Here is a 25,546-nt window from a genome sequence, read left to right as displayed (position 1 = left end):
CTCTTATGAATCTTTTGTTATATTGTGACATTGATAATTTAGCTTATTTCTGAGTCTGATAACATAAGTGTGATTAATTAGGTTAGGGAAGGGAGTACCGAGTACATGCTCTAATCTTAAAATACATACTCTTGTGTCATTGTTTTTGTAAATTTTAACATGCTCTTGTATCATTTAGCACATGATTACGTCTAATAAGTACAGTCTTCCGAATTAATGAATTAAGAAATTTTCTTCATATGATCTAATATGGATAAAATCTAGTCCAACTTTAGGTCAGACACATGAAAGTGAGACCAGGGAGAAAGATAAGAGATTATTCACCCTTATGGACTCTTAAGATTCAAACCTATGATCTCAATATTTCAATAATGTGTTTGTGTACCATACTTAATTACGCAATTCATCATCCTAAAGGAAGTTACAACAATATCTCGAATCCCCCTCATTAGAAAAAAAAAATAAAACAAAAACAATTTCTCCGTGACAACATAAAAAATGATCAATCGTTGGCAGCTTTCTGTCCAATTTTGATCCTGCTAAGTCAAGTGAAGAAAGAAGCTGAATGAATAAGTATAGAAATGCTCGTAGTTCAGCTCAAATCCTCTGGTTGCTAGCTTACCATAGATCCATGCCGGACAGAATTCCTCCAATTCCTGCATATGTTACATGTTCAAAAACACACCTTTCTAAAAGGGAAAGAGATAGAGTCAATGAAAAAAGACTCATATAAGAGAGAGATAGAGAAATTATTGCCTACAAAATCGTAACATCTATTTTGTTTTACAACAACATCTATATTGTTTTTTTTTTAACAAAAACACTTACTTTGTTACAAAATCATATTTAAAAAGTATAATATCTATTTTATTAGGGAAGAAGTAAAAACTATAAATCTAAATTTTTTCTTTTTTAGGGGGACAAATCTGAAAGTTTCAAAGCCAGTAAAACCACATAAAAGAAGCGGAAAACAAGAACTCACACACCAGTAAGCCAATAACCAAGGCCCAAAACTGATTATAAAAGCATACCGGATATCCATCAATTATCCTAACCAACTCAAGGTCCCCTCCTTAACCATAGTTAATCAACCCCTTTCAAACTCCAACCACCTGTCCACCTTCAACGTCCAAGATTAACCCACAATCAAAATCCCAAACTCACCCTTTAAAACCTCTCTATATATAATCCCCTTCTCTCCCTTCTCTTCTCCCCACCATCTCTAAACCCAACAAACCCTAAATTAATTCAAACAAAAACAAATTCCCAAATCCCCAAATCTCAAAAATGTCAAACCCTAGAGTTTTCTTCGACATGGAAGTCGGCAACCAACCTGCCGGAAGAATCGTGATGGAACTCTTCGCCGATTGCGTCCCCAAAACCGCCGAGAATTTCCGTGCACTTTGCACCGGCGAAAAAGGTACCGGTAAAAAAGGTAAACCTCTTCACTACAAAGGCTCATGTTTCCACCGTGTGATTCCTGGTTTCATGTGCCAAGGAGGTGATTTCACCGCTGGAAATGGTACCGGTGGTGAATCAATTTACGGCGATAAATTCGCCGATGAAAACTTCGTGAAGAAGCATACTGGTGCTGGTATTCTTTCCATGGCTAATGCTGGACCTAACACTAATGGATCTCAGTTTTTCATCTGCACTGCTAAAACTGAGTGGCTTGATGGTAAACACTGTGTTTTTGGACAGGTTGTTGAAGGTCTTGATGTTGTTAAGGCTATTGAGAAAGTTGGTTCAAGTGGTGGTAGAACTTCTCAGAAAGTTGTTGTTGCTGATTGTGGTCAACTTTGAGAGAATTATTGAATATTCTCTCTTATTATGATCATAATAATATCTATGATGATGTTAGATCTTATGTGATCTTTATCTATCTATTTAATTTGGTTGTTTTTAGGGGTTTTAGGAAGAACAATGAGTGGAAGAGAAGAGATTATGGTTTAGAAATTCAGTCTCTGTTAATCAATCTGTGTTTTTTTTGTTTCGTTTTTTTTTTTTGTTTTAGTGAGTTGTGTTGGTGTTGTTTAATGGTGGTCTGATGATCATGATGCTTCTCTTGGGACATTGGAAAATAATGGAAATGCTATTTTTAATCTCATTTCTGTGTTTTTTTTTTTTACTTTAATTGTGTTATTTTTGATGATTAATTGTGTTATTTTTATTGTTGATGATAAATTCTGTTAATTGTTTTTATGATTAATTCTGTTATTTGTTTGTATAAAATCTGGGTAATTTTGGTGGAAGATTCAAAGTTAGAATCCAGAAAATAAAAAAAAATAAAGGAAATATCAGTGGTACGAAAAGTATTTAGTGTCAGATGAGAGAGAAAGGGCGAGGGATGTGGATCTAACCGTTGGAAATTAGTGAAGACGACAAAAGTTACGAGGAGAGAGAAAATCGGGAGAAAATTAAAAAAGAATACTCCTTTTTTTAATGTAAAATTACTAACCATAAATAATTAAAAAGTTGGGAAAAAAAAAGTAGGTGACACCATAAAGTCACAGTCAAATTCATTGAATAAAAAAGTTATAGTTAAACAGGTTTAATTTGATTATGTTGTTTATTATGTATAAATTATAAATTTAAATTAAAATTATAAGTGTTATATTTGTTATACTTTTTTGTTTCATTTTAAATGCGGTAAATGAATATTTTATATTTCATACATAATATTCTATCTGAAATGGGATGAATGAAGTATTTAAAATTTGAAATGGAACGAAGTATCTATACAAGTACATTAAAAGGCGTGTGAAAATAAGGAATTGTGTCAAGTAGCGTTCTTCTAGGGAGTTTTAGTTCATGTAATTGCATGTTTGATTTCAAGTACATAACTACATGTACTAAAATTTTAATTATTATGCTTATTATCATAAAGTATTATATTGATAAAGGAAATTTTTTTTAGTCGAAATATAGCTCGGATTTAATAATTAATTTAAAAATAAATGTAGAAGGTAGTAAAAAGAAGAAAAAGGGGAGATGGTGAAGGTTTACCAACTGACAAGTAAAGAGTGAAGTGTGGAGTGGAGTGAGCGGATAAGATAAAGATAAAGATATTTATGGAGGGGTCACGTGATTATCTCACGTTTTGACACGAATTACTGAGCATTTGATCTGCGGTACTATTTGGCTGTTTCTGTTAAGCCTTTATGGTACGGGGATTTGGGTTTGGGTTTGGGTAGTTGCCCTTTTTATAGTGTAACCCGGTATATGTATCTGGTGGACTGGTTCGCAAAGGCCAAAGGGTACTTATATAGTCACGGTTCGTTTGATAGTTGGTTATAAATAATGGCGATGGAAATAAATTTGTTAAGAATATTATTGTCCAATTTTGTGATAATGCTAATATATCGTATAAGTGCTTATTTTTCTTCTTGAATTTTCATTCTCATACAATACCACCTTGTAAGTGGTAATGAGTGGAAATGAAAATTGATTCCCCTTTAAGACAAAAACACAAGTTTAGGAGTAAGATTGTTTGCCCATAGGAAGAAAAATGTCTCTTCATGGAGATTTTAAGGGTGATTCTCTAATAAAGTTACACTTAAAATTTATTCTCATTACCGCAATTTATTAACGACTACCAAACGGACCGTGGAGACACATACATTGGTGTATTTGTTACTACTAAAATGTAAATTGTTACTAAGAATATTACGAACTTACAATGATTCGACATATAATTTTATTTTTAATAATTTATTCTTTATCTGTGTTTAAAAAAATCTGTTTTATGAAATTTTCTTTGTTTAGATTTGTATGGATTTTTTGTTGGAAATAAAAAAAAACTATTGTAATTTTTCCTTCAGATTATTCATATATTAGCTTCATCTTCACCATTTTTCTACTATTGATTTCTATTAAATTTTCTTGCCGTTTTCAATTATTTAATTTGTTTGTAGAAAAATAATGCTTTATTTTCATCCCTACCATGTAATAAAATTAAATTTGAAATATATTCTTTCGATCATCTATGTATTATGTAAATTCAAATATCATTGAACAACAAAATAGGTTCAAACGATTGTGAGTTTGTATTTTTTTTTTAATAATAATATACATTTTAGTAGGAATACATAAAAAAAAGACCTAAGTTTTTTATGTAATTAATGCAATGAAGGACTTAACTTTTTTTAAAATGACTTTAATTTTTCGCTGATCTCAGGTGAGTTAAATGACTTGAGATTTAACTCTAGGTCCTTAAAGGTGAAAGAAAAAGTGAGAAGTCCTTAAAGATGAAAAATACCAAATGTTAAGTCATGTATTTATGTTTAACTCGCATTTAAGTTATGAATTACGGTTGTTATTAAAAATCGTGTTTATAAAAACCTTGTCCATCTAAAAGTTTCCAATAAATACCATGTAAAGTACGAAAAGATAATAAAATAATCAAGTAAGAAGCTTGAGAAAATCAACCATTTATCATGGCATAATGTTTATTTTTCAATTTCGTACTAGATAAAATATTACGAAAAGATAATAAAATAAAGTAAGAAATTTATAAAGAAATATATATTTAATAATTGAAACTTGCACGGGACACCGCCAGATCAAAATACTAGTTGGATTGTAAAACTATGTCCAAGTAGGAGCTAATTGCATCACTTTAACATTAACAAACGGTTCTAAGTGTCGTATTGATATAATGATATATTTAGGGATGGCAATCCAGTCCGAATCCGACTCTAGTCCGCTCCGAAGGAAAAAATCCGACTCCACTCCGACAAAAAAGTAATCCGACTCCGACTCCATTTAAAAAATCCGACTCCGAGTCGGAGGAGGGTCGGAGTCGGATCTCATAAAATAATCTGACATCCGAATCCGACTCCAACTTTGAGTCAATCAATCCTTTTTTCTTATTTATGTAATGTTTTATTTATGTATAATCTGACTTCGACGTTCAGCCAATTGTATTACATAGAATTTTTCCGTTAAAGAAATAATTGTTAAAAATAATAGTAATATTTTTAGATTATTTGTACTATATAAGATTTTCATATGATGATTAGATTAAATTAGTGTATTATAGAAGACTATTCTATTATAAAAAATTGGCAAAAAAAAAAGTTGGATCGGGTTCGGAGTCGGATGTTCGGATTTTAAGTCGGATGTTCGGATTTTAATTCGGGTCGGATTCGAAGTCGGGTGTTCGGGTTTTAAGTCGGGTCGGAGTCGAACTCAGATTTAAAATCCGACTTCCTGTAGGGTCGGAGTCGGATTATGCATAATCTGATCCAAGTCCGCCCGTTGCCATTCCTAGCATATATTGCAAAACTACTCTAATTAGTTAGACATCACAAGAGGTTTCAACGACATACCATATAGTGAGTCTTTAAGATCATACAAGATCAATCAATCACTTCACTTGCTCATAATTAAGATACGATTGTATTGTGTTCTAAACAAAAAGAAAAAAGAATTGATTGTATTGTATAATTGTTGTTTATGGCTTGTCAAAGGTTAAGTTCATTCTTTCAAGGGATGTTGATTTATGGTTCATGTAAAATGGGTTGTAGTGGCATGACAATAATCACAGCTTTAGAATTTGGCATATCTATTAGTGGGAACTTTTAGTCAAAAAGATATAAAAGAAGTATTGATTCTATACAAGTTCTCTTTTCTTATAAAAAACATATAGCAAAATTCATTTCATCCACTTAATATTGGCATCTAAAGAGAGGGCTAGCAAAGAAACAAGTAGCTTTCTTCAACTGAAGATGCCAAAGTGTTAGTCGAAGGTCCATTAAAGGGTCAAACAGAACTTGTGACCTTTTATTTTTCTTTTCAAAGTCATTAGTATCTGTTATATGACTTGATCCCCCCCCCAAAAAAAAAAAAATAAATAAATAAAAGGCACAATTGATTAATTTTTCATGAAGTAAGAAAGCACATCTCAATAAACAAATTAAAAAAAAAAATTACATTTTAAGGATGAAGTTTTTAAAGATTGATTGTTACTCTCTCCGTCCCAAAATATAGTTTATTTTTCTATTTTGGAAGTCAAGTTTTAAAATTTTTGACCAAATACTCTCACTAATATGTTGTATAAAATAACATATCCATGTGGGGTCTTGTTAGATTCGTCACAATGTATATATATTTATAATAATTTTTAATATTTTTTACTAAGACGAAATAAAAAATATCATAGGTCAAAGATACGTCTTAAAGGTTGTGCAAAAAGAAACAGGAACTATGTTTTGGGACGGAGGGAATAATAGTTCTCAAAAATTGATTAGATTGTCATGAAAGTTTAATGTAATCTAACTATATTCATTATAGAAATAAGTTTGTTATTGTCTACTCTTTTATTATATAATCCTTCCTTCCTTCTTTCCCTTATTAATCGATACAATTTTCATTTTCTTCAGTCGCATATTAACTAATACACTTCATACTTCTTATTTAATTGACAAATTCCACTGTTCATTTATTATTTTTATTTCTTTATGAGGGACCCAACCAATACTATTTTTTACTCACCTTTCATAAAGTTAAGGACTCTCAATTCACTAACTACAATTAAAAAAAAATCAACAATAAAATAAAAAATCAAATAAAATGTAGAAAACTTTAACAACCAACATACTTCATCCGTTTTTTTTAGATGTTACATACATTTTTGAAAAATTCGGTCACCTAGGCAAAAATTTAATGAGTGATTAAGAGAAAGTAAGGGTGGGGAATAAAGGAAGTGGGGAACACAATTGAGCCACCGCCACCAGGGGGGCACACTAGTGCGCCACCGCCGCAACCACCGACGTCACCAGATCGACCGCTGACACCCTCTCCCTCCCCTTCCCCTGCTGAACGGGCAACCCCCCCTCCCTTCTCCTCCCTTGCAGTCGCATGACTGGGTTTTCGGCGGGTGGGGTGGGGTTCTCGAGGGGTTGGTGGGGTTTTTGGCGGTAGGGGTTGTGTTTTCGAGGCTGAGGTGGGGTTTTTGATGTGTGGGGTGGGGTTTTCGATGGGTGGGTGGGGATCCGGCGGGTGTATTGGGGTTTCCGACGGGTGTAATGGGGTTGGGTGGGGTGCGGTGGTGGGGACAGGGGTTGTTGCAGTGGTGGTGAGGGGGGTAGCTGCACTGGTGGGGAGGGGGTTGGGATGTTAGGGTGGGTGGAAGAGGGAGGGTGGTTAGTTTTTAATTGTTAATTTAGGTTAAATTTAATTAAATTAAATAGGTTTAATTTTGATTAATTGTTATAAGTAAGGGTAAGTTGGTCATTTTACAAGGCAAAACTTACTAATTTAGGGGAAAAAAAAATGTAACATCTAATTTGCAACATGTCGTTTAAGGAAAGTGTAACATCTAATAAAAAACGGATGAAGTATATCAATTAATATGTGACGGAGGGAGTGGTTATCAGCTAGTACACACTCACTATATAGTGGTCAATACTCAATACCCGGGTGTAAAGTGCACCCTTTTACATTCTCATTTGTGTACTCATGTGCAAAGTACTCGTGGAGGAGAATGTATGTGAAGAGGTGCATAAAATGATGATTGCTCTAAAAAATAAAGGGAGAAAAAAATTTTAATGATTTTTTAATATAATTTATGAGTGTATCTTATGTCACACCAATTACTTATTGCGTAGCATGTATAATAACATAAACTCCAATCAGAATGAAATGTACTATATAAATAATAACATGAATCATATGTTATTCTTATTTCATGTCATTTGAGTTCTTTTTACAAAACAAATAGTTGTTACCCATAAATTATGGTTTACATTCGAAAATTTGTGATACTTTAATTTTTGGTACTTGATAGTGTTTTTTTAAGGTAATTGTTGGTAGTAGTTTATTGAGTTTTTTTCGTGATTTGACGTCTTAGATTTAATATCAAATTCCATATTTACCTTATCTATTGCTTGTTTTATTTTATTTGCAAAGTCTTATAAAAGATCGTCTCACGTTAGTGTTAACGTCAAACGAGTCTGTTTTTCCTCCAATTCTCAACCTCGGTCTTTAATTATGGTTTTATGGTTGATAGTTGTGATTCTGGCTATTAGTTATTGTTTTTTTGATAAAAAGTTATGATATTTAGGTATTTAGTTATTATTGTTTTTTACATTAGTTTTTTTTGTTTCAGTTTTATGCCTAATAGTTTTAGTCTAAAAAACAACTGAAAGATTATAATTATAGCATATGAATAATTATTTATTACTTTCATGAGTAATAATGATGCACGGTTTTATGGTTATAATTTTGATATGTCGTTAACGATTATACTTTGAAGATTGATAGTACTGAAGGTCAATAGTTATGATTTTGAGGTCATTAGTTTTATTTATTGTATGCATTAGTAAACATTGTTTTTGCATTAATTATTTGAGGTCGGCATAACTATTGCAAAAATGCGATAGTTATTTAAGAAAGAGTGAATTAGTGCATTAGTTTTTATGAGAAAGACATAATTATTTATGTGTGATATTGAAGTTATGTCCAATAAAATGCATTATAATTTGATTTATATGATATAACTAATATATACTTCAGCGCTCAACTAATATACTTCAGCGTTAACTAATATATTCCAGCGCTTGGCTAATATACTCCAGCGTTTAACTAATATACTTCAGCGCTTAACTAATTCGTCCAAAAACTGTTTAAGACAGCACACCTAATAGGTGCAAGCACTTAACTAATTCTACTGTCGGTTTGATGCACATGTGTGATGCCAACATGACATCAGTGGTCTCACATTAACACAAATGTGAGTCCGCCTCTCCAAAAACGGACTCGTTTTTATTATTGTGTCCGTTTTTATTATTGTATTGTGACAAGTATAATTAGGTTTTAGTATGTATATCATTAAATTAGATGGTACACATATCAACTATTAGAATTTTTCTTTTTATGATTTCGAACTATTAGTAGGGATGGCAATATCTAGTGGATATCCAGTAACCTGCTTCATCTTGTTTAAATAAAAGGCCGAAAAATCGTAATAAACGGATAAAGACAGAGTGACGGGTGAACCGGCGGTTGAAAGATTCGGGTAGGATGCGGGTGACCATTTCTCACACATCACCAGATCCACCACCCGGTTAAGCACCCGATCCATTATCCATCCGTTTAAATTTTTTATAATAAATTTTAAATTAAGATACTAAATATAAAAACTAAAAACTCTAAACCTAACCTTTGATTCTCTTACAAACTCTAGCCTCCCAAAACACTTTTTGTTGAAGTATTATGAATGATTGAACGTTTAATTTTTATTGTTAAAACTCGTATTGTTGGAACCCGATTGTTGAAGTATTATTGACGAGACTTTATTATTGTGAAGACTTCCTAAAACTTGTATGGTGTGACGTCACCTTTTCTTTATGCTAAAAACATCGGGTGTATTTATTTATGATTTCGGAAAGTGTAGTTGGAAGCTGGGTACATTATTTTTTTAGTAGTTATAATCTAAATTTGATATTTAGATTTTCCACCCGTTAATCACCCGGTTGTGATGGATGGATGGATTTCGGGTGATGAGTAAAGCGGGTGACAGATGGATGGATAAGAGTCAATCTAATCGGGTGATGGATGCGGGTGATGACTCACCCGACCCAAATCCCACCCGTTGCCATCTCTAACTATTAGCATCTTTATATCAAATTTTCAAAAATAGAGATTTTCTCCCTATAAAAAGAATAGAAATTTTTATTATTTCTCTTTCAGAAATTTACAATTTGATTTTCTCTTCTTCGTCGAATTGTGATGGTTGTGTGGTCAAAAGAGTACGAATAATTCAAAGGTACATAAAAAAGCATGTGGTGGACAAATGATGTTGGAGATGTGGCGCAACAGCGCCGAACTTTTGGTGTAAATAAAATAAATAAATAATAAAATAGTTTATGGTAGTTATTCATCGACTTCTAGTTTGGAAAAATTATAAAAAAAAACTATCAAGAAATTTGTTTATATGATGAATTTGCCAATTGACATAACGAGCTTTTAAATTATGATGTCATTGTTTATATGTCATGACTCATGAGTTTCAGATTTTTTGTTTCTTCATATATTGCCTTTTTTCAGTCCTGTCGAAGAACTAGTGAGTGATATAAACGTGAAAGGAGGGGTGATAAGCTAATTATTAGGCTATGTTTGGCAAAACTGACTGAAATGGAGCTGAAACTGATAAGGTGGCTAAAACTGATTAGGTAGCAGCTGAAACTGTTAAGATGCTGAAACTGATAAGCTAGCTGATTGCATAATCTGTTTGGTAATATTATTTGTGACTGTAGCTGAAATATTTTTTTAGACTTAAAAACATTAAAAAGAAAATATCTTTTTAGGCTTAAAAAGATAAAAAGAAAATAATAATAACAATAAAATTTCAGCACCTGATCTTAGAAGTTATATTTTACTCCAACTCAATTTCAGACAGATTTTGGACTTCAATTTTATTTAAGTTCCTCCACCAAACACCACTAATCATATAAGGTGACTTAAAATTGTAGCACCTTATCATTTAACTCACCTGAAATGCTTCCCCAAACAGAGTCTTAGTGGATATGTTTGCCTGTTAACGAAAGTAATTATGTAAGTTTGGGCCTGTTTTTTCGGCATAAAACAACTGAACTGAATTGAATTGAACTAAACTGAAATAAATAGCGATATGTGAGAGTAAAAGTATTGTCCAGAGCTGAACTGAACTGAACAAAATTGATCTGTACTAAACTAAACTGAAAATAAGTTGGAGAGAACAGACCCTTCCTACTATTAATAATAAGAACAATGTTGTCATTTCAACATATTTATATACACAAGCATGTGTTGATATAACAATAACATAGGTCTAAATTTTACAAAGAGGGGTTGGTTTATGAATAATTAGGGTTTTGAATACACAATTAGGGATTCTTATAAATAGCCAATTGTACTTCGGGGAGGGGGGGGAGTGAATGAAAAACGCAAATCAATACAAATTTTTACTTTATGGTAGATATCACATACTTTTAATTGACAAATCACTACCATTGTACTTTTACACGCAAATCAATGCCTCATACCATATTTTACTCCTATCAGTGGGCAAAGGTGCCCACTAACTATTACTCCCTCTGTTTTTTTTAATTGCTACATTTTCCTAAATGGTTGTTTCTTTTTAATTGCTACATTTTCCTTATTTGGGGTACTTGGCCCACCATAAAGTAATACTATTATTCCTTCATTATGATGGAGGTGTCTATGGCTCTCTTACTCCTACTAGAGGTCTCCGTCAAGGTGGCCCCCTTTCTCTGTATTTATTCATTTTTATTGTTGATGTTTTCTCTAAAATGATTCAGAGTAAGGTTCAAGAGAAGTTGATACATGGTGCTAAGGCCAACCGTAGTGGCCTTGAAATCTCTCATTTTCACTAGTGAAAAAAATCTCATCTGATGCGGTCAAAATCCAGCTTACGGATGCGATTTTGGTCCGCATCAGATGGACCTGCAATAGCTAACAAAAAAACTGATGCGGTCCAAAACCGCATCAGTATGATAAGAATCTAATGCTGTTTTAAAAAATGGCCGCATCAAATTGTATCATTAACGGTAGAATAATTATTTTCTATCATTAACGATATAGAAAAAAATTAGATGAGACTTTCAAAAGAGAGATAAAGCGTTTAGAAAAACTAAAAAAAAGAAAGTTGTATTAATGATTTTCTCCCCTCCATCTCTTGTGTTTCACGAATTATCAAATGGATAGTATTATGTGTCATTCATAGGGAGAATAATTGAGGAAATGTACAAGCATTTTGGAGAACAAATTTGAATTTATGGAGGAACGATTCGCTACAGAGTTTATTGATTTTATATATTTATGAAGTATGTGATTTTTCATAATCTAAAAAAGGCTTAAGATAGATTGCCATAAACGTGCTTTGGTGAGCGATAATGTTGAAGTAGGGGATACCGCGTAAATATATAACTGGTTTGCTAAATCACGCCCTAAAATTTCCTACTAACGTCCTGTATATGTATAAAATACTGTATTTTTGTATTTTTCATTTCTTTTTTTCACTTTCTCCTCTTTCCTCACTTCTCCTTCTTCTTCCACACCACCATCACCCTCACCCCCGCCCCCACCACCACCACCACTACCACCATCCATTAGAAGGGGATGCAACACCACCGCCGCTGCTACACCACCATCGTTGTACCCCCACACCCTCCTTCTCTCCTCTGTTTTATTCATTTTTTCTGAATTTTTTTTTTTTAAAAAAAAGGCAGGCGTCCACCATGGACGCCCCACCACCGGTGGAGGCGTCCATGCCAGGCGCTCCACCACATGGTGAGGCGCCTGCCATGGACGCCTCCACCGGTGGGGCGTCCATGGTGGACGTCGACCTAATTCTTTTTTAAAAAAATCAGAAAAAAGGGGGCGCCCACCAAGGACTCCCCAACACCGGTGGATGCGTCCTTGGCAGGCGCCTCACCATGTGGTGGAGCGGCTGCCAAGGTCGCCTCCACCGGTGGTGGGCGTCCTTGGTGGGCGCCCCCCTTTTTAAAAAAAAAAATTTAAAATGAAGAAAAAACAGAGAAGAGAAGAAGATGGTGGTAGTGGTGGTCATTTGCGTCCATGGTGGTAGTGGAGGGAAGAAAAGGCAGTGGAGAAAAGCATCTAAAAAAATGAACGTCATTAACTTCACTGTCTTTTTTAAAAAATGAAGAAAAAACAGAGGAGAGAAGAAGATGGTGGTAGTGGAGAGAAGGTTTAGATGATGGTGGTGGGGCGTCATTTGCGTTGGATTGTTGGTGGTGGTGGTGGCGGCGGTGTTGGTGCAGCTTTAGTGGTTCTGGTGGTAGGGAAAAAGGAAGGGGAATGGAGAAAGAGAAAAAGAAAAAGAAAATGGAGGTATACGTATATTGTATAAATATACTGTATTTAAGACGTTAGTAGGAAATTATAGGGCGTCAAATAGCAAAACCCATATATAAAAAAAATTTGTTTAAAAGTGTCCAAAAGATAATTATGTAGATGATTGCAGTTCCATCTTGCATTAGGTACAAGTTATAACCCTAAAAAAATTCCTTCTAAGGATGTGTGAAATCGATTTTTTTTCCAAGCAAAAATCTAACTCAATTTGACGTTTGCGAAATTAACTTGACTTATTTTAATTTATCTAAATATTTTATTGTTGTAAGAGGAATGATTTGTACTTGTATTTCTATTATATAAGGAAAGGGGGGAGCAATAGTGTCCTCTTTTGAAATGCCTATTTTGCTCCCCTTCCCTTTCTAAATTACAAAAGGAATGTCAAAATTAAAATCGACACTCAAAGAAAACCCAAAATTAATTTACAACACTCACTCACAAATCACTTAAAAGAAGAAACTTTACAAATCACTCATACAATTGAGAAAATCACGTTATAAAAATCACGCAAATCACTCAAATAATCAGGAAACTTTATTAAAACTAATTAAAATTAACATACAAACTAAAACTACTAACCTAGAACGTCAATACATACAAAAACATTTACAAAAATTTACTTACAAATCACTATTCTAAGAATCATTCACAATTAAGGTGCCATGATAAAAAATAAGAGGTGTATTTGTAGTGAAATCAGTTAGAAGTTAGACAAGGAAAAAAATTATTTACTTTTTTTATAGTGTTTCCTATATATAATAAAACTTTTACATATATTTGGACCTATCTTTTTCTATTATATACTAGCGATTAATTATCAAGGTAAAAAGGTTTATGTAAAATATCATTCAAGAATTAAAGTACAACATATCTCTATTATATAAGGAAGGGGGGAGCTATGGTGTCCCGAATGAAGATACTATGTTACCCCCCTCCCATTCTAAATTACAAATTTACTTACAAATCAAAGGGGCATCAAACAAAAATACCAAAAATATAATTATAACAATCACTCACAAACTACAACCTATGAAAAAATTGACTTGAAATCAAAGTTCTCACTTTTTACAATTTATGAAGTACTGTACTTAATTCAAAAATTCTTCTAAAAAATTATAATATTAGAAATCATAAATAAATTCAATAAATTTTTTATTTTGTTCATATAGATTAACTTTCAAAAGGAAAAAAAAAACAAAAAGAATGGTGAGAGACTTAAGTGACAGAAACTAAACCAATCAAATTTTGCAACTAAAAACAATTATACTTTGTATGTCTAATTTTTCAACTTTTAAGCCGAAGAAAATTGAGTTTCTGTTTCGAAAAAAAATTCAAGCGCCTCTATTTTTTTCCTTGTCTAACTTCTAACTGATTTCACTACAAATACACCTCTATTTTTTTATCATGGCCCACCATTAATTGTGAATGATTCTTGAGAATAGTGATTTGTAAGTAAATTTTTGTAAATGGTTTTGTATGTGACGTTATAATTTTAGTTTGTATGTTAATTTTAATTAGTTTTAATAGAGTTTCCTGATTATTTGAGCGATTTGCGTGATTTTTATAACGTGATTTTCTCAATTGTATGAGTGATTTGTAAAGTTTCTTCTTTTAAGTGATTTGTGAGTGAGTGTTGTAAATTAATTTTTGGTAGTTTTCTTTGAGTGTCAATTTAAATTTTGACATTTCTTTTGTAATTTAGAAAGGGAAGGGGGGCAAAATAGGCATTTCAAAAGGGGACACCATTGCTCCTCCCTTCCCTTATATAATAGAGATATTGATAATGGGAGCGTGTCAAGAACAGAAGTGGTAAAACTAATTTGATGCAAACCTAAAAGAAAAATGTTTAGATTATTCAAAGACGGATTACAAGCTAATTTATATTGAAACAACTTAATTTGATAATCAATAATTAATTTTAATATCGAAAAATTGGAATAGTTAGTCAAGAGACTGTATATTTAATTAAAAATTAGGCAATGGCATAAGCCCAATATTAAGAAGAGAATGAACCAGCTTTTCGAATATAGTGACTAGTTTAATCTATTGAGTGACTAGTTTAATTTATTTAGAAACCAGTTTAATCCATTCAATAATTATATTCTTTAGTAACTTTTTCAAGAATTGGCTTGGAGGTGATCAAGATTAGCTCGGCCCAATTTTGGGCACATTTTTTCGACCTGGCCTGATTTATTGGGCAAATTATTCGGGTTACGGGCAACCTAGATTTGGAAAAACAGGCCAAAATTTCGACCCGAAAAGCTTGCAATCCCCGAAATATCGGGCTTTGGCGCAGTTTTTTTTGGCCCAGCCCGACTCGCGGCTTTGGCCCGAAACGAGCCACTTTTTTTTACCAAAGCGCGGCCCGGCTTATGATCACCTCTAAATTAGATTAAATCCCAACAAGATGATTGTCGAATTGATCCATCTCCTTCGGTTGATGTCTCCTTTCTCCCAAAGCTCAGTCGATCTCCTGATCCTCCCTTCCCCATATATAGTGAATTGAAGTTAAAATTTGATGGGTCAAAACTTGAGAATGGTAAAGCTTACCTTCTTTTGGTTTTACAATTCATAATCATCTTGGTCACCTTTGTCTTGCTGGGGCCAATGCTCTCTCGGTGGATTATTCTATTCTCAAAGTTGAAACATGGGCATGAGGTTTGCGAGAAGGTATCAAGGCGACACTGTTCCTCAACATCAATCTCTTATAATTGCAGGTGACAATCTGGTGGTGATCAACTCTCTTCGTCATAGCTGGAAAATTTCTTGGGAGATTAACTCGCTGATTATGGATACTCGAGAAGATCTGAAGCGTCTGTAAGAGGTCTCTATTGTCCATTGTATCAGGGAGGGTAATCAAGTTGCAGATTTTATGACTCATGGAGACCATGAGGCGGCCTCTCTGCTTTATTAGTTCTCCTATTTCGATGTTTTGTTTTCTTCTATCATCCATTTGTATGTTGTAGGCTGGTATCATATTCGGGGTCAGACCTAGTGTTTGTTTCCTTATCAGAAAAAAATATCATATTCTTTAATAAATTTAGTGGTTGTTTGGTATACATGGGAATTTATAATTCCCATGAAAAGTTTCATTTTATAGGAAGTTATTTCCCTTTAGTAATTCCTAAGAAATTGACTAATTAATAGATAGAACCAATAAAGATTGCCTTTTTAATTCATCCCTGGAGATGAATACCTCATTCAAGAACTGTTTTTGATTCAATTCGTGTTTGGTTGACATTAATTTTTTTTTGTAATTCCCATGAATTGATGTGGGAATTTTGAATGACCAAGGAGGGCTAGGTGAATAATCCCATGTCTTGCGGGAGTTTCAATACTACGAAAATTTTCATTGCCCCATTTTCCCCACTTTCTGTCAACCAAACAACTAACCAGTTAAAAAAATCATGGGAGGGAATTTGTATTGTCTACACAATTTCCTATATACCAAACAACCACTTAGTGATTATTTTGATTCATTGGGTAAAACTGTTGGGTTGTATTATAAAATTGTCTGTTGTAGTTCGAGATTGAAAGGGAAACAAAGGAATGAGTAGGGATGACAATGGGTCGGGTGGACCTCCATCCGTCCCATCACCCACGACCCAAATCTACATCCACACCATCCATCACCCTCCAAGAACTTCACCCATATCTGCTCAACCTATCAATTGCCGGTGGAAAACGAGTGATAATTAAAAAAAAAACTATTTTTTAGACTTAACAATTAAATAAATTAATATATGAAAAAATAATCATAGTCTCTCTATATAATTAATGGGTTGATTGATGGAGCGAGTGATGGGTCCAAAAGATATCTATATCCAACCACGACCCACCATCCGATCCGCCCATCACATTCCCTCCATCCGTTTCACTGCGGGTTTTCACTTATTTATTCGAGGCTGGAGGGTAATTTACTCACCTATATATAATTGCCCGCTCTAGGAAGGAGTTGAGAAGGTCGAATGACTAAGTTAGTGTGAGATGTTCAAAGATACGGTTAGGTTAGAGTGAGATGAAATAGATTTGTTAAGAGAATATAAGTTTGAGTTTTGAAATTATTCTAACAATTTGTAAAAAAAAAATATAAATGAAAACTACCCCAAGTAATTTTCATCTCACTCTTGCATATTCCAAGCAAATTTGACTTTTATCCCCACCAAAAAAAATCACTATTATGGATTGAGAAATAGCCACATCATCATCATTGTTCCATCAACCATTAACAAACTCGTGTCCTACATAAAAATCACAAATATATGAATATGAATAATGATAATTTAATCCTCCAGAAGTCAGAAAGTGAAGAAGATTGAAGATAACAAACCCACCAAATGGCTAACTGTCTAAAACCATTTTGCGCGGGTACTACTAACCCTTCTATAACTTCAATTTCCTCAGTATCTAGTTTTCTGGGTAAACTTTCTTTTTCTCACCCTTACAAATTGAATGCTGGACTTAAGAATTGTATCAACAATAAGAACAGAACAAATCGTCGCCTTATTTTGGGGTTTGGAGTAACTTGTTCTTGGACTCAATTTATGAATATGTTTGGCTTACAAAAGGGGAATTCTTTCTTGGCTTCTGCTAGGCAGAAAAGTGCTGCTGAGGAGGTGAATTTTTCTTAAATTTCTTGAATTCTGCTTCTGGGTTTTCTTTTTTGTGTGATTTCAGTTAATGGGTCTGTGTTTTTTTTGGCAATTCATGCTAATTTGGCTTGTTTTTGTGAAATTTTGTGGGTATTCTGCCTGGTATTCTCTTTTGCTTTGTGCTTTATTACCTTTTGTTTTGATAATTGTGCAATGTATGTTATGTATCATAGTAATGCAATAGTGTAGTTGCAATTGGTGGATAAATTGTTTAATACTGATTAGAAATTCAGTCCTGTCCTATTTGTAAAACGTGATATGGAAAAATTCAGCAAACAATCTCACTATTAGTTATCATCTATGTACGGGTACTTCTTCTAGGTTACATACTCGTACCCGATACGATACATATATGGTATGGGTACGCGTACAATTCCTAAAATTTTGAAATCTCGCCGTGTTCCGTCCCTATACCCGAATCTGAACCCGTACTCGTATCCGTCTATGTGGAACCTAGGTTATCATTAGTAACGATGGAAAGTGACCGTTGTTGGGAAAGTTGAAAACTGTGGAGTTGTTTGATTAACAAAAATGCAGGAAGTTGCTTCCTATGGGAAGTTCTATTTCTCATGATCTACCGAACAACCTTTTTCATTTCTTAGGAAATTGAACTACAGGGAATAATAACTTTCTAGGAATTGTTATTTTTATAAGTTCAACCAAACAATCACTTAGTCTCAACTAGTTAAGGTATCATATATCTAAACCTCCTTGGACCTTGTTATGATGTTGATCTTATAGAAATTTGTTAATGCTACTCACCTGTTATTAGGTCCATGCTAGATTTTCACTATGGTTGTAACAACTAACATAATATAAGAGTGTTTTTGTTGTCGACAATTTTAATACCTAAATGTTGAAAGCTAGTGAAGCTTAGATGGAAGAATTGGGGTAGAGAAAACTACTTCTTGATTGCTGAATCCTACATTTGTTTGAAGTATAGGCTTAATCAAAGTAAGTTATAGCTGGAAGTCTTCTTGAGTGATTTATTGATTGTGTTTGGATTTCATCATAAAGGTTTTGAAGAATGTTGAATGGCCGGAGCAGTTTCCATTCAAGGATGAAGATTTTCAGCGATATGATGAGTAAGGTTCTAACAAATTGCTCTGCTTCAAATATCCATCTCAAACACTTCTAACTTCCACTCTCACATTACTTGCTCCATAGCAAGTTGCCAAGTTGGCACACTTTTAATAGGAGTGGAAAAGGAGAGAGATAAAAGTTATTGGGTGAGTGTGAGACCCAAACTGTAGAGAAAATGTAGAGAGAAAAAGGCTACCAAAGTTCTTTGAGATATCAAAAATGGAAATTGGTGTCAAGTATCACGACAGGAGTATTAGTTATGACTTAGTACATATGGCGACCTGTTAGAGACCTACTCTTAAGAAGGGAGAACTTTGTTGACTTGATGCAGTCTTCATCTTTTATTGTGTACATTTTGTCGTGAAATAACTTGTCATTTTGTGTTGCTTGTGAAGCTATAATCTGCCCTATTCTTTTTGTCCTCCTTTTTACATTGATTTATAGTTTTTCCGGAAGACGGACTTTTTGACGTTGAGACTTGAGAAATGAGACAATTTTTGGCTGATGTACTTACTCCAATGGAGATATAATTTGTTGTCTTAATCCTGTACTGAGGCCTGATGGCATATATAATGGACTATGTCTTGAGTTGAGACGATTTAGTTTACATTTGAATTATCGTGAGAAGAGGGGAACAGTTTACATTTGTCTGTGAATACTAATCAACGTGAAGGCACCACTGTAATCTATGCAGACAAACTTCCAATCTTTATACTTTTTCTGTTCATAATAGCTTCTATCTAGTCTTCTTTGTAGCATTGGTAAATCTTGACTACATTTCTCTAACTAATTCTTCCTAAAAGTTATTTTGCTTTAGAAGCGATACAATTGATATATGTTTATTGTTTATCAAGCAAATAGCAGCCACTTGCCAGTTGCCAGTAGAGGGTATAGTTATTTTTGACTCCTAGTCATGCATAGAAAATCCATGTACGAGTCTGATCCCATCTTTACGAAGTGCGTGCTGGAGGATTCTACTTGTCATATGAGCCTCCAGCATTACTTGTTTTTTCATAAATTTTCTTAGCAAATTTTGCGTCCTCATATGGATTACAATAGATGTATTTTGCAGGTCAAATGATACAATGTTCTATGATTCACCGCGTTTTGTAACTCACATTGATGATTATGCTATTGCTGCACTTACGAAGTATTACTCAGAGGTATTCCCTCCAAGCAACACTCCAGGAGTCAGTATTTTGGACATGTGTAGCAGTTGGGTGAGTCATTCAAATCAAGTTGTCGTTACTTCAGATAATGTTTAATTTACACAAATGTATTTTTATGCATTCAATTCTTTCTCTAGGTTAGTCATTTTCCAAAAGGGTACAAGCAAGAAAGGATAGTGGGAATGGGAATGAATGAGGAGGAACTCAAGAGGAATCCAGTAAGACCCGTCCTCTGTTTATATACAATGTACCTCTAAATGGTTATCATATTTGGGTTTGTATTTTTTTACGCAAAACAATCCTTGAAGGTGCAATAAGTTACGTCTTATCATAGGCACTTGTAGGATTATGCAAAGTCACCTGCCAGATTATTAAAATAATTACAGCAAACAGATGTTTATTATTTAGTTCCTGGAGAGAAACCTCCATCTACTGGAATATCTGATCTTGGCTCTTGTTATTCTCTTACATATTTAATAGCAAAATATTATAAGTTCCAGTTATAGAAAACACTAAATTAGCAACTAATAAAGCTCGACATTGAACCCTGATACTTTTGCTTTCTGTGATCGTCTTTGTTGTATGTGGAGGTGAAGAATTGTCTGAACCTGAGCGAAGTCTTACCAGTTTCTTTTTGCAGGTCCTTACAGAATATGTTGTGCAAGACTTGAATGTTAATCCTAAGCTTCCATTTGACGATAGCTCTTTTGATGTTATCACTAATGTGGTATGCACATCTTTCGCCAATGGCAGATCTGAATAAGTGCCCTCCCCCCTCTAGCTGATCTTATATAATTATTGTAAAATAACATATGCATGGTTTATTCAAATAAGAGGACATACCTTATTTAGTACTTATACGATTACGGGATTAGATGCTAGGTATATATTCCTCCAGTATTTTATTGACTCCTATTTAGTTTTAATGTGCAGGTAAGTGTTGACTATCTGACCAAACCACTTGAGGTTTTCAAGGAAATGCAACGAATTATGAAGCCTGGTGGTTTGGCTATAATGAGGTGCTAATGCAATGTCTCTTTCGAGTTTTAGCCCTTAGATAGTTCTATGTTGCTAGATTTTGTGCTGGTTGTGAGAAACTAATGCACTATAAAGGTCTTCTTTTTTCATTAACCCTCCATCTAACCTCGGTCTCTTTTCAAAAAAGCTTCAAATATTATTTATAGTTATGTTCTTCTTCTTCGATGTAGGTGTCAACATTTCTTACAATGAAAACAATTGCTTCTTTTGTTAGTCATGATTTACATTAAAAAAAAAAAATGATGCTGTTTCTTCCATTAATTTAGAATGTAACTGAATTTTTAATGCTTATCAAAACAGACTCTTTGTGTCCAACCTCATATCAAAAGATAGAATTGAGAAATGTTTTCTGACTTCTTTATCTTGAAAGATGAATGCGGACTTCTGCAACAGCTTACTTATCCCCCCCCCCACCCCCACCCCCACCCCCACCCCCACCCAACCCAAAAGCAATCCTTTCAGTGTACTGGTCTGTAATCTTGTGTTTCATATAAATGCCCAGCTTCTCTAATCGGTGCTTTTGGACGAAAGCTATCTCAATATGGACATCAACGAGTGATGTGGATCATGTTATGATTGTTGGATCGTATTTCCATTATGCTGGAGGTTTTGATCCTCCAAAGGTAAATTACGTTCTTAGTAATTTTAATTATAATTTGGTTGAAAGATCACGAATAGAGGCAATATTGTTGAAATCACATTTTCTCTAAGTGGTTATCGAGTCTTTCATCTTTCTTCCTCATATTTATCTTGCCTTCTGTTTTCCAACTTATTCTGTCTTCCTAGTATGTCTATCACTTATGTTATCTTCCAGAGTTCCAGTTCAGATGGACATGATTGAGTGAACCTTATATTATTGAAAGAAATAGGTCCCCCATCTTCAAAGATATTAGTTTACAAGCATAAGATAGAGAAATTGACTTAGGATTTTTGCATGTATGATTCTTTTTTGTGGCCTCATATAGTACCTACAAGTAAGTAGTCAAGTTGTTAATTGGACAAACCTTACTGAGACTGCAAGTTTAGACCACATTTAAGAGTGCAAATTTCAGCTATGAAATAACTAGCCTTCAAAGAAACATTTGACAGAAATTGAAGCTACAAGCTAGATCATGTGAGAAGATGATCTTTGCAGCTATTTTAGACTTAAAGAAACAGATTTCTAAATTTATCATAGTGATGTGACATAAAGCCAACTTTCTTTGCTCATAACTTTTTTATCAAGTAATACACATTTAATCCAGATTATGCAACAATATACAACTTTATAGTTGATTGAACAGTCTCCACTGTCTGTGGTGGGAAATCAGCAACTAGTTCAGAGGAGTTGCAGAAAAAGCGGAAAGCCACCAATGTAAAATTTTCTAGAATCTCATAGTCAACATTCATGGCTTCAACCATAATCATGACATATGCATCATGTCAAGTCTATCATTACCAGCTTCTATAAATCCTCAAGTATCATAGCAAAAGCCAAAGCATCATAGCAAAAGCCAAAGGTAGTATCTCCCTTGAAGCTTTTATACCGGAAAAAACCCAGTATGACAATGCCTTCAGGCACCTCAAAATTTCTATCAGCTCTTCTGGTTGTGACAATATATGGCTCCTGGGCGTCAGCAGATTCTTCAATCCAACAGAATTTCCTCAAATGCTTTCACAGAAACGCAGAATCCAATACTCCACTTCCCCCGTCATGTTATAGCCCGACAAACTCTTCTTTCTCAGCTATCCTTCAATCCACAGCTCAGAACCTCAGGTACCTGTTTCCTTCTGTTAAAAAACCTGAACTAATTATAATGCCAACCGACGAATCCCATATCCAAGCCGCTGTTATATGTGCTAAAAAGCTTGGGGTTCAGGTGAGAGTTCGTAGTGGAGGCCACGACTATGAAGCGGCCTCGTATGCATCTGAGATGGAGGATCCCTTTGTTATCCTTGACATGGCCAAACTTCGAATGGTAACAGTTAGCATTGAAGATAAGAGTGCATGGGTGCAGGCTGGTGCCACCATAGGCGAGCTTTACTACAGGATATCGGTGGAGAGCAAGGTCCATGGATTTCCTGCCGGGCTGTGTAACAGCTTGGGTGTGGGAGGGCACATCACTGGGGGAGCATATGGTCCATTGATGAGAAAGTATGGCCTTGGAGCCGACAATGCCATTGATGTTCGGATGGTCGATGCCAATGGTGAGGTGCTTGATCGTGAGTCTATGGGGGAGGATTTGTTTTGGGCCATTAGAGGGGGTGGGGGTGGGAACTTCGGGATCATCTTAGCATGGAAAATTCGATTAGTCGCGGTACCAGAAAAAGTGACAGTTTTCACTGTTGCGAAGACCTTGGAGCAAGGCTTAACAAAGATCTCATCTAAATGGCAACAAGTTGTTGATAAATTAGATGAAAATCTCTTCATCAGAGTCATTATGCAAAACTCCAAAACCCCAAAGGGTAACAACACTGTCATAGGTTTGTTCCAGGCCTTGTTCCTTGGACGAGCTGATCAGCTTCTCAAAGTTATGCAACGTGATTTTCCCGAATTAGGATTGCAAAAGAAAGATACTTCTGAGATTAGTTGGATAGAATCAGTTGTTTATATTGCTAACTACCCTTCCGGCACGAAACCTGAAATTCTACTTGAAGCAAAGCCAACATTCTTAAACTACTTCAAGGCAAAATCAGACTATGTTAGGACACCTATTCCAGAAAGTGGACTTAACGGTTTATGGAAACGAATTATGGAAGATGAGGGTGCTCTAATGATCTGGACCCCTTATGGTGGGATGATGAGTAAGATACCGGAGTCTCAGATCCCATTTCCTCACAGAAACGGGACGATATTCATGATCCAGTATGTGGTATCATGGCAAGATGGAGAAACTAGTAAAAGTAGACATATGGAATGGGTTAGGAAGCTATATAACTACATGACGCCTTATGTGTCAATGTTTCCTAGGGAAGCGTATGTGAATTACAGGGATCTCGATTTGGGTATGAGCAAAGATGGCAACACTAATTTTATACAGGCAAGTGCATGGGGCGCCATGTACTATAAGGACAATTTCAACAGGCTAGTGAAGATTAAGACAAAGGTTGACCCAGAGAACTTCTTCAGGAATGAGCAGAGCATCCCCCCTCTGCCCGTTATGGAGAACAAAATTTGTGTTCATTGTGATACATCTGATGATCAGGTGTATGGAACTCTTTAATTCATACGCCGTAGTTTTTGTAGTTTTTACTTGTGTAATTTTGCGAACATTATATTGTGCAACATATGTATCTTGTTAAATATTATGAATTTTAATTCTAATGTGTGGAAAACTACCCTCTTGTATTTGACCTAGAGATGATCAAGATTTGGACCTGATGTGTAGGCTGCCATTTTCCAGTCCGAATTGTGGCTGTCCCGAATGGTTTTCCTCACACCACTTTTTGTCTAATGCCCTGTTCGGCTCATACCCATGGCTGAATGGTATTGAATTTGGCCTTACCTGGTATATGATCAGCTGAAATGACTCACATCATGTCCTTTGCTAAAATAGAAATTTATTTAAGGTAATTAACTTCACTTCTCTTCGCTCACTTCGTGTGTGTAACCTATTTTTTTCTGTTCTGTTGTTACAGGCTGTGGACATATCTCCAAACCCTGGTCGTTCAGACCCGATGTACATTGTGTATTCCAGGAAAGTATCAACAGCGCAGGTTTAACGAGGATCTCAACTAATAACTGAATCTTGGCATCTTCACTTACAGCCTGTTTATGTGTATTATCATTTATCAGTGTAGTATCTGTAGTATGCAATATGCATACTGTAGAAAATAAGGAGATTCTCTGAACTTCTGTAATTGATATTTTGTAGGATAAGCTGAGTTATATAAATATTTATGCTGGTATTTCTAGGTTGTCTCCTTAACTTGTCGATTCTTTTTCATATGTTAACATCACGTCTGTAGAAGATGCCTTGATCATACCACATATACTTAGATATTAAGGTCTATATGAAGTATGGCTAATAATCTTAACCGCCTAGTAGTCCTAGTATGAAATAAACATGAGACATGTAGTTAAGTAGCAAGTTATACGGTGATATGTATATTATTAGATATTGTTATGAAAATGAAAAAGTTTATATAAAAAATTATTAAGGACAAATGAACATATAAATTAAGAGAGATTTTAAGAGGTATAATTATTGATGATGTTGCTTTATAGTTAACACAAGACATAATAGAAGACGACAATCTCTTGGAAAAAAACTTAATTTCAAGGACCTGATCCCGAGACCTCAAGTACATATACTAAAATTCTAATCACTACGCTAAGTTGTATTTGATATTATTATATTATAGTAATAAATGAAATTTTTTCTTACCCGAGGCAAAACCCGGGCCTAATAACTAGTTAAAAAAAAAAAAGCTGCTCAAGACTAAGGCTATGTTTAGTTCACCTGAAATTTTCTGATTTGAACTTATCTGATCTGATCTGAACTTATTTTTTCTGATCTGATCTGATCTGATTAAAAGATCTTATCTTTTAGATTTTTCTCCAATATATAAGAAAAAATATAGTCATGTGGGGTCTTGTTTGATTCGTCTCATGAGTACTTTATTAATATTCAATTATTATAATTTTTACTAATATGTAATGAAAGATATAATGATTTTTAAATATAAGCATGATCTGAACTGATTTGATCTGAACTTATTTTTTCATTTAATCTAATCTGAATT

General features: G+C 34.3%; 2 protein-coding genes across 6 annotated transcripts; both read left to right on the top strand.

The window, feature by feature from the left end:
- The first annotated feature begins 1,204 nt into the window (after window positions 1–1,204).
- On the top strand, window positions 1,205–2,107 carry LOC104903975 (peptidyl-prolyl cis-trans isomerase). The gene has a single exon (XM_010692131.4). It carries the CDS (start codon window positions 1,288–1,290, stop codon window positions 1,801–1,803), a length of 516 nt encoding a protein of 171 aa, XP_010690433.1. The 5' UTR covers window positions 1,205–1,287; the 3' UTR covers window positions 1,804–2,107.
- Window positions 2,108–17,105: 14,998 nt separating this feature from the next.
- On the top strand, window positions 17,106–24,709 carry LOC104903974 (hypothetical protein). 5 transcript variants are annotated; one of them, XM_010692130.4, is made up of 8 exons: window positions 17,112–17,495; window positions 18,549–18,616; window positions 19,687–19,834; window positions 19,921–20,001; window positions 20,424–20,510; window positions 20,717–20,802; window positions 21,324–21,444; window positions 24,440–24,709. In XM_010692130.4, the coding sequence occupies exons 1-8, from the start codon at window positions 17,217–17,219 to the stop codon at window positions 24,521–24,523; spliced, it is 954 nt and encodes a 317-aa protein (XP_010690432.1). In that variant the 5' UTR covers window positions 17,112–17,216; the 3' UTR covers window positions 24,524–24,709. The 5 variants fall into 5 exon arrangements, 4 of the variants coding, with proteins under 4 accessions (XP_048492119.1, XP_057248047.1, XP_010690432.1 ...); XM_048636162.2 differs by lacking the exon at window positions 19,921–20,001 and having other exon boundaries at window positions 17,106–17,495; XM_057392064.1 differs by lacking the exon at window positions 20,424–20,510 and having other exon boundaries at window positions 17,107–17,495.
- The last annotated feature ends 837 nt before the right edge of the window (window positions 24,710–25,546 follow it).

Source organism: Beta vulgaris, chromosome 9 (assembly GCF_026745355.1).
Source record: "Beta vulgaris subsp. vulgaris cultivar EL10 chromosome 9, EL10.2, whole genome shotgun sequence".
Taxonomy (NCBI): domain Eukaryota; kingdom Viridiplantae; phylum Streptophyta; class Magnoliopsida; order Caryophyllales; family Amaranthaceae; genus Beta; species Beta vulgaris.
This window is presented reverse-complemented; position numbering and strand designations above follow the sequence as displayed.

What these genes read in the sequence shown, in the direction of transcription:
- LOC104903975 (XM_010692131.4), top strand. Translation starts at nt 1,288, where the DNA reads ATGTCAAACCCTAGAGTTTTCTTCGACATGGAAGTCGGCAACCAACCT.
- LOC104903974 (XM_048636161.2), top strand. Translation starts at nt 22,363, where the DNA reads ATGACAATGCCTTCAGGCACCTCAAAATTTCTATCAGCTCTTCTGGTT. An exon ending in GTGATACATCTGATGATCAG is followed by an intron (nt 24,007 to 24,439) that starts GTGTATGGAACT and finishes CTGTTGTTACAG; the next exon opens with GCTGTGGACATATCTCCAAA.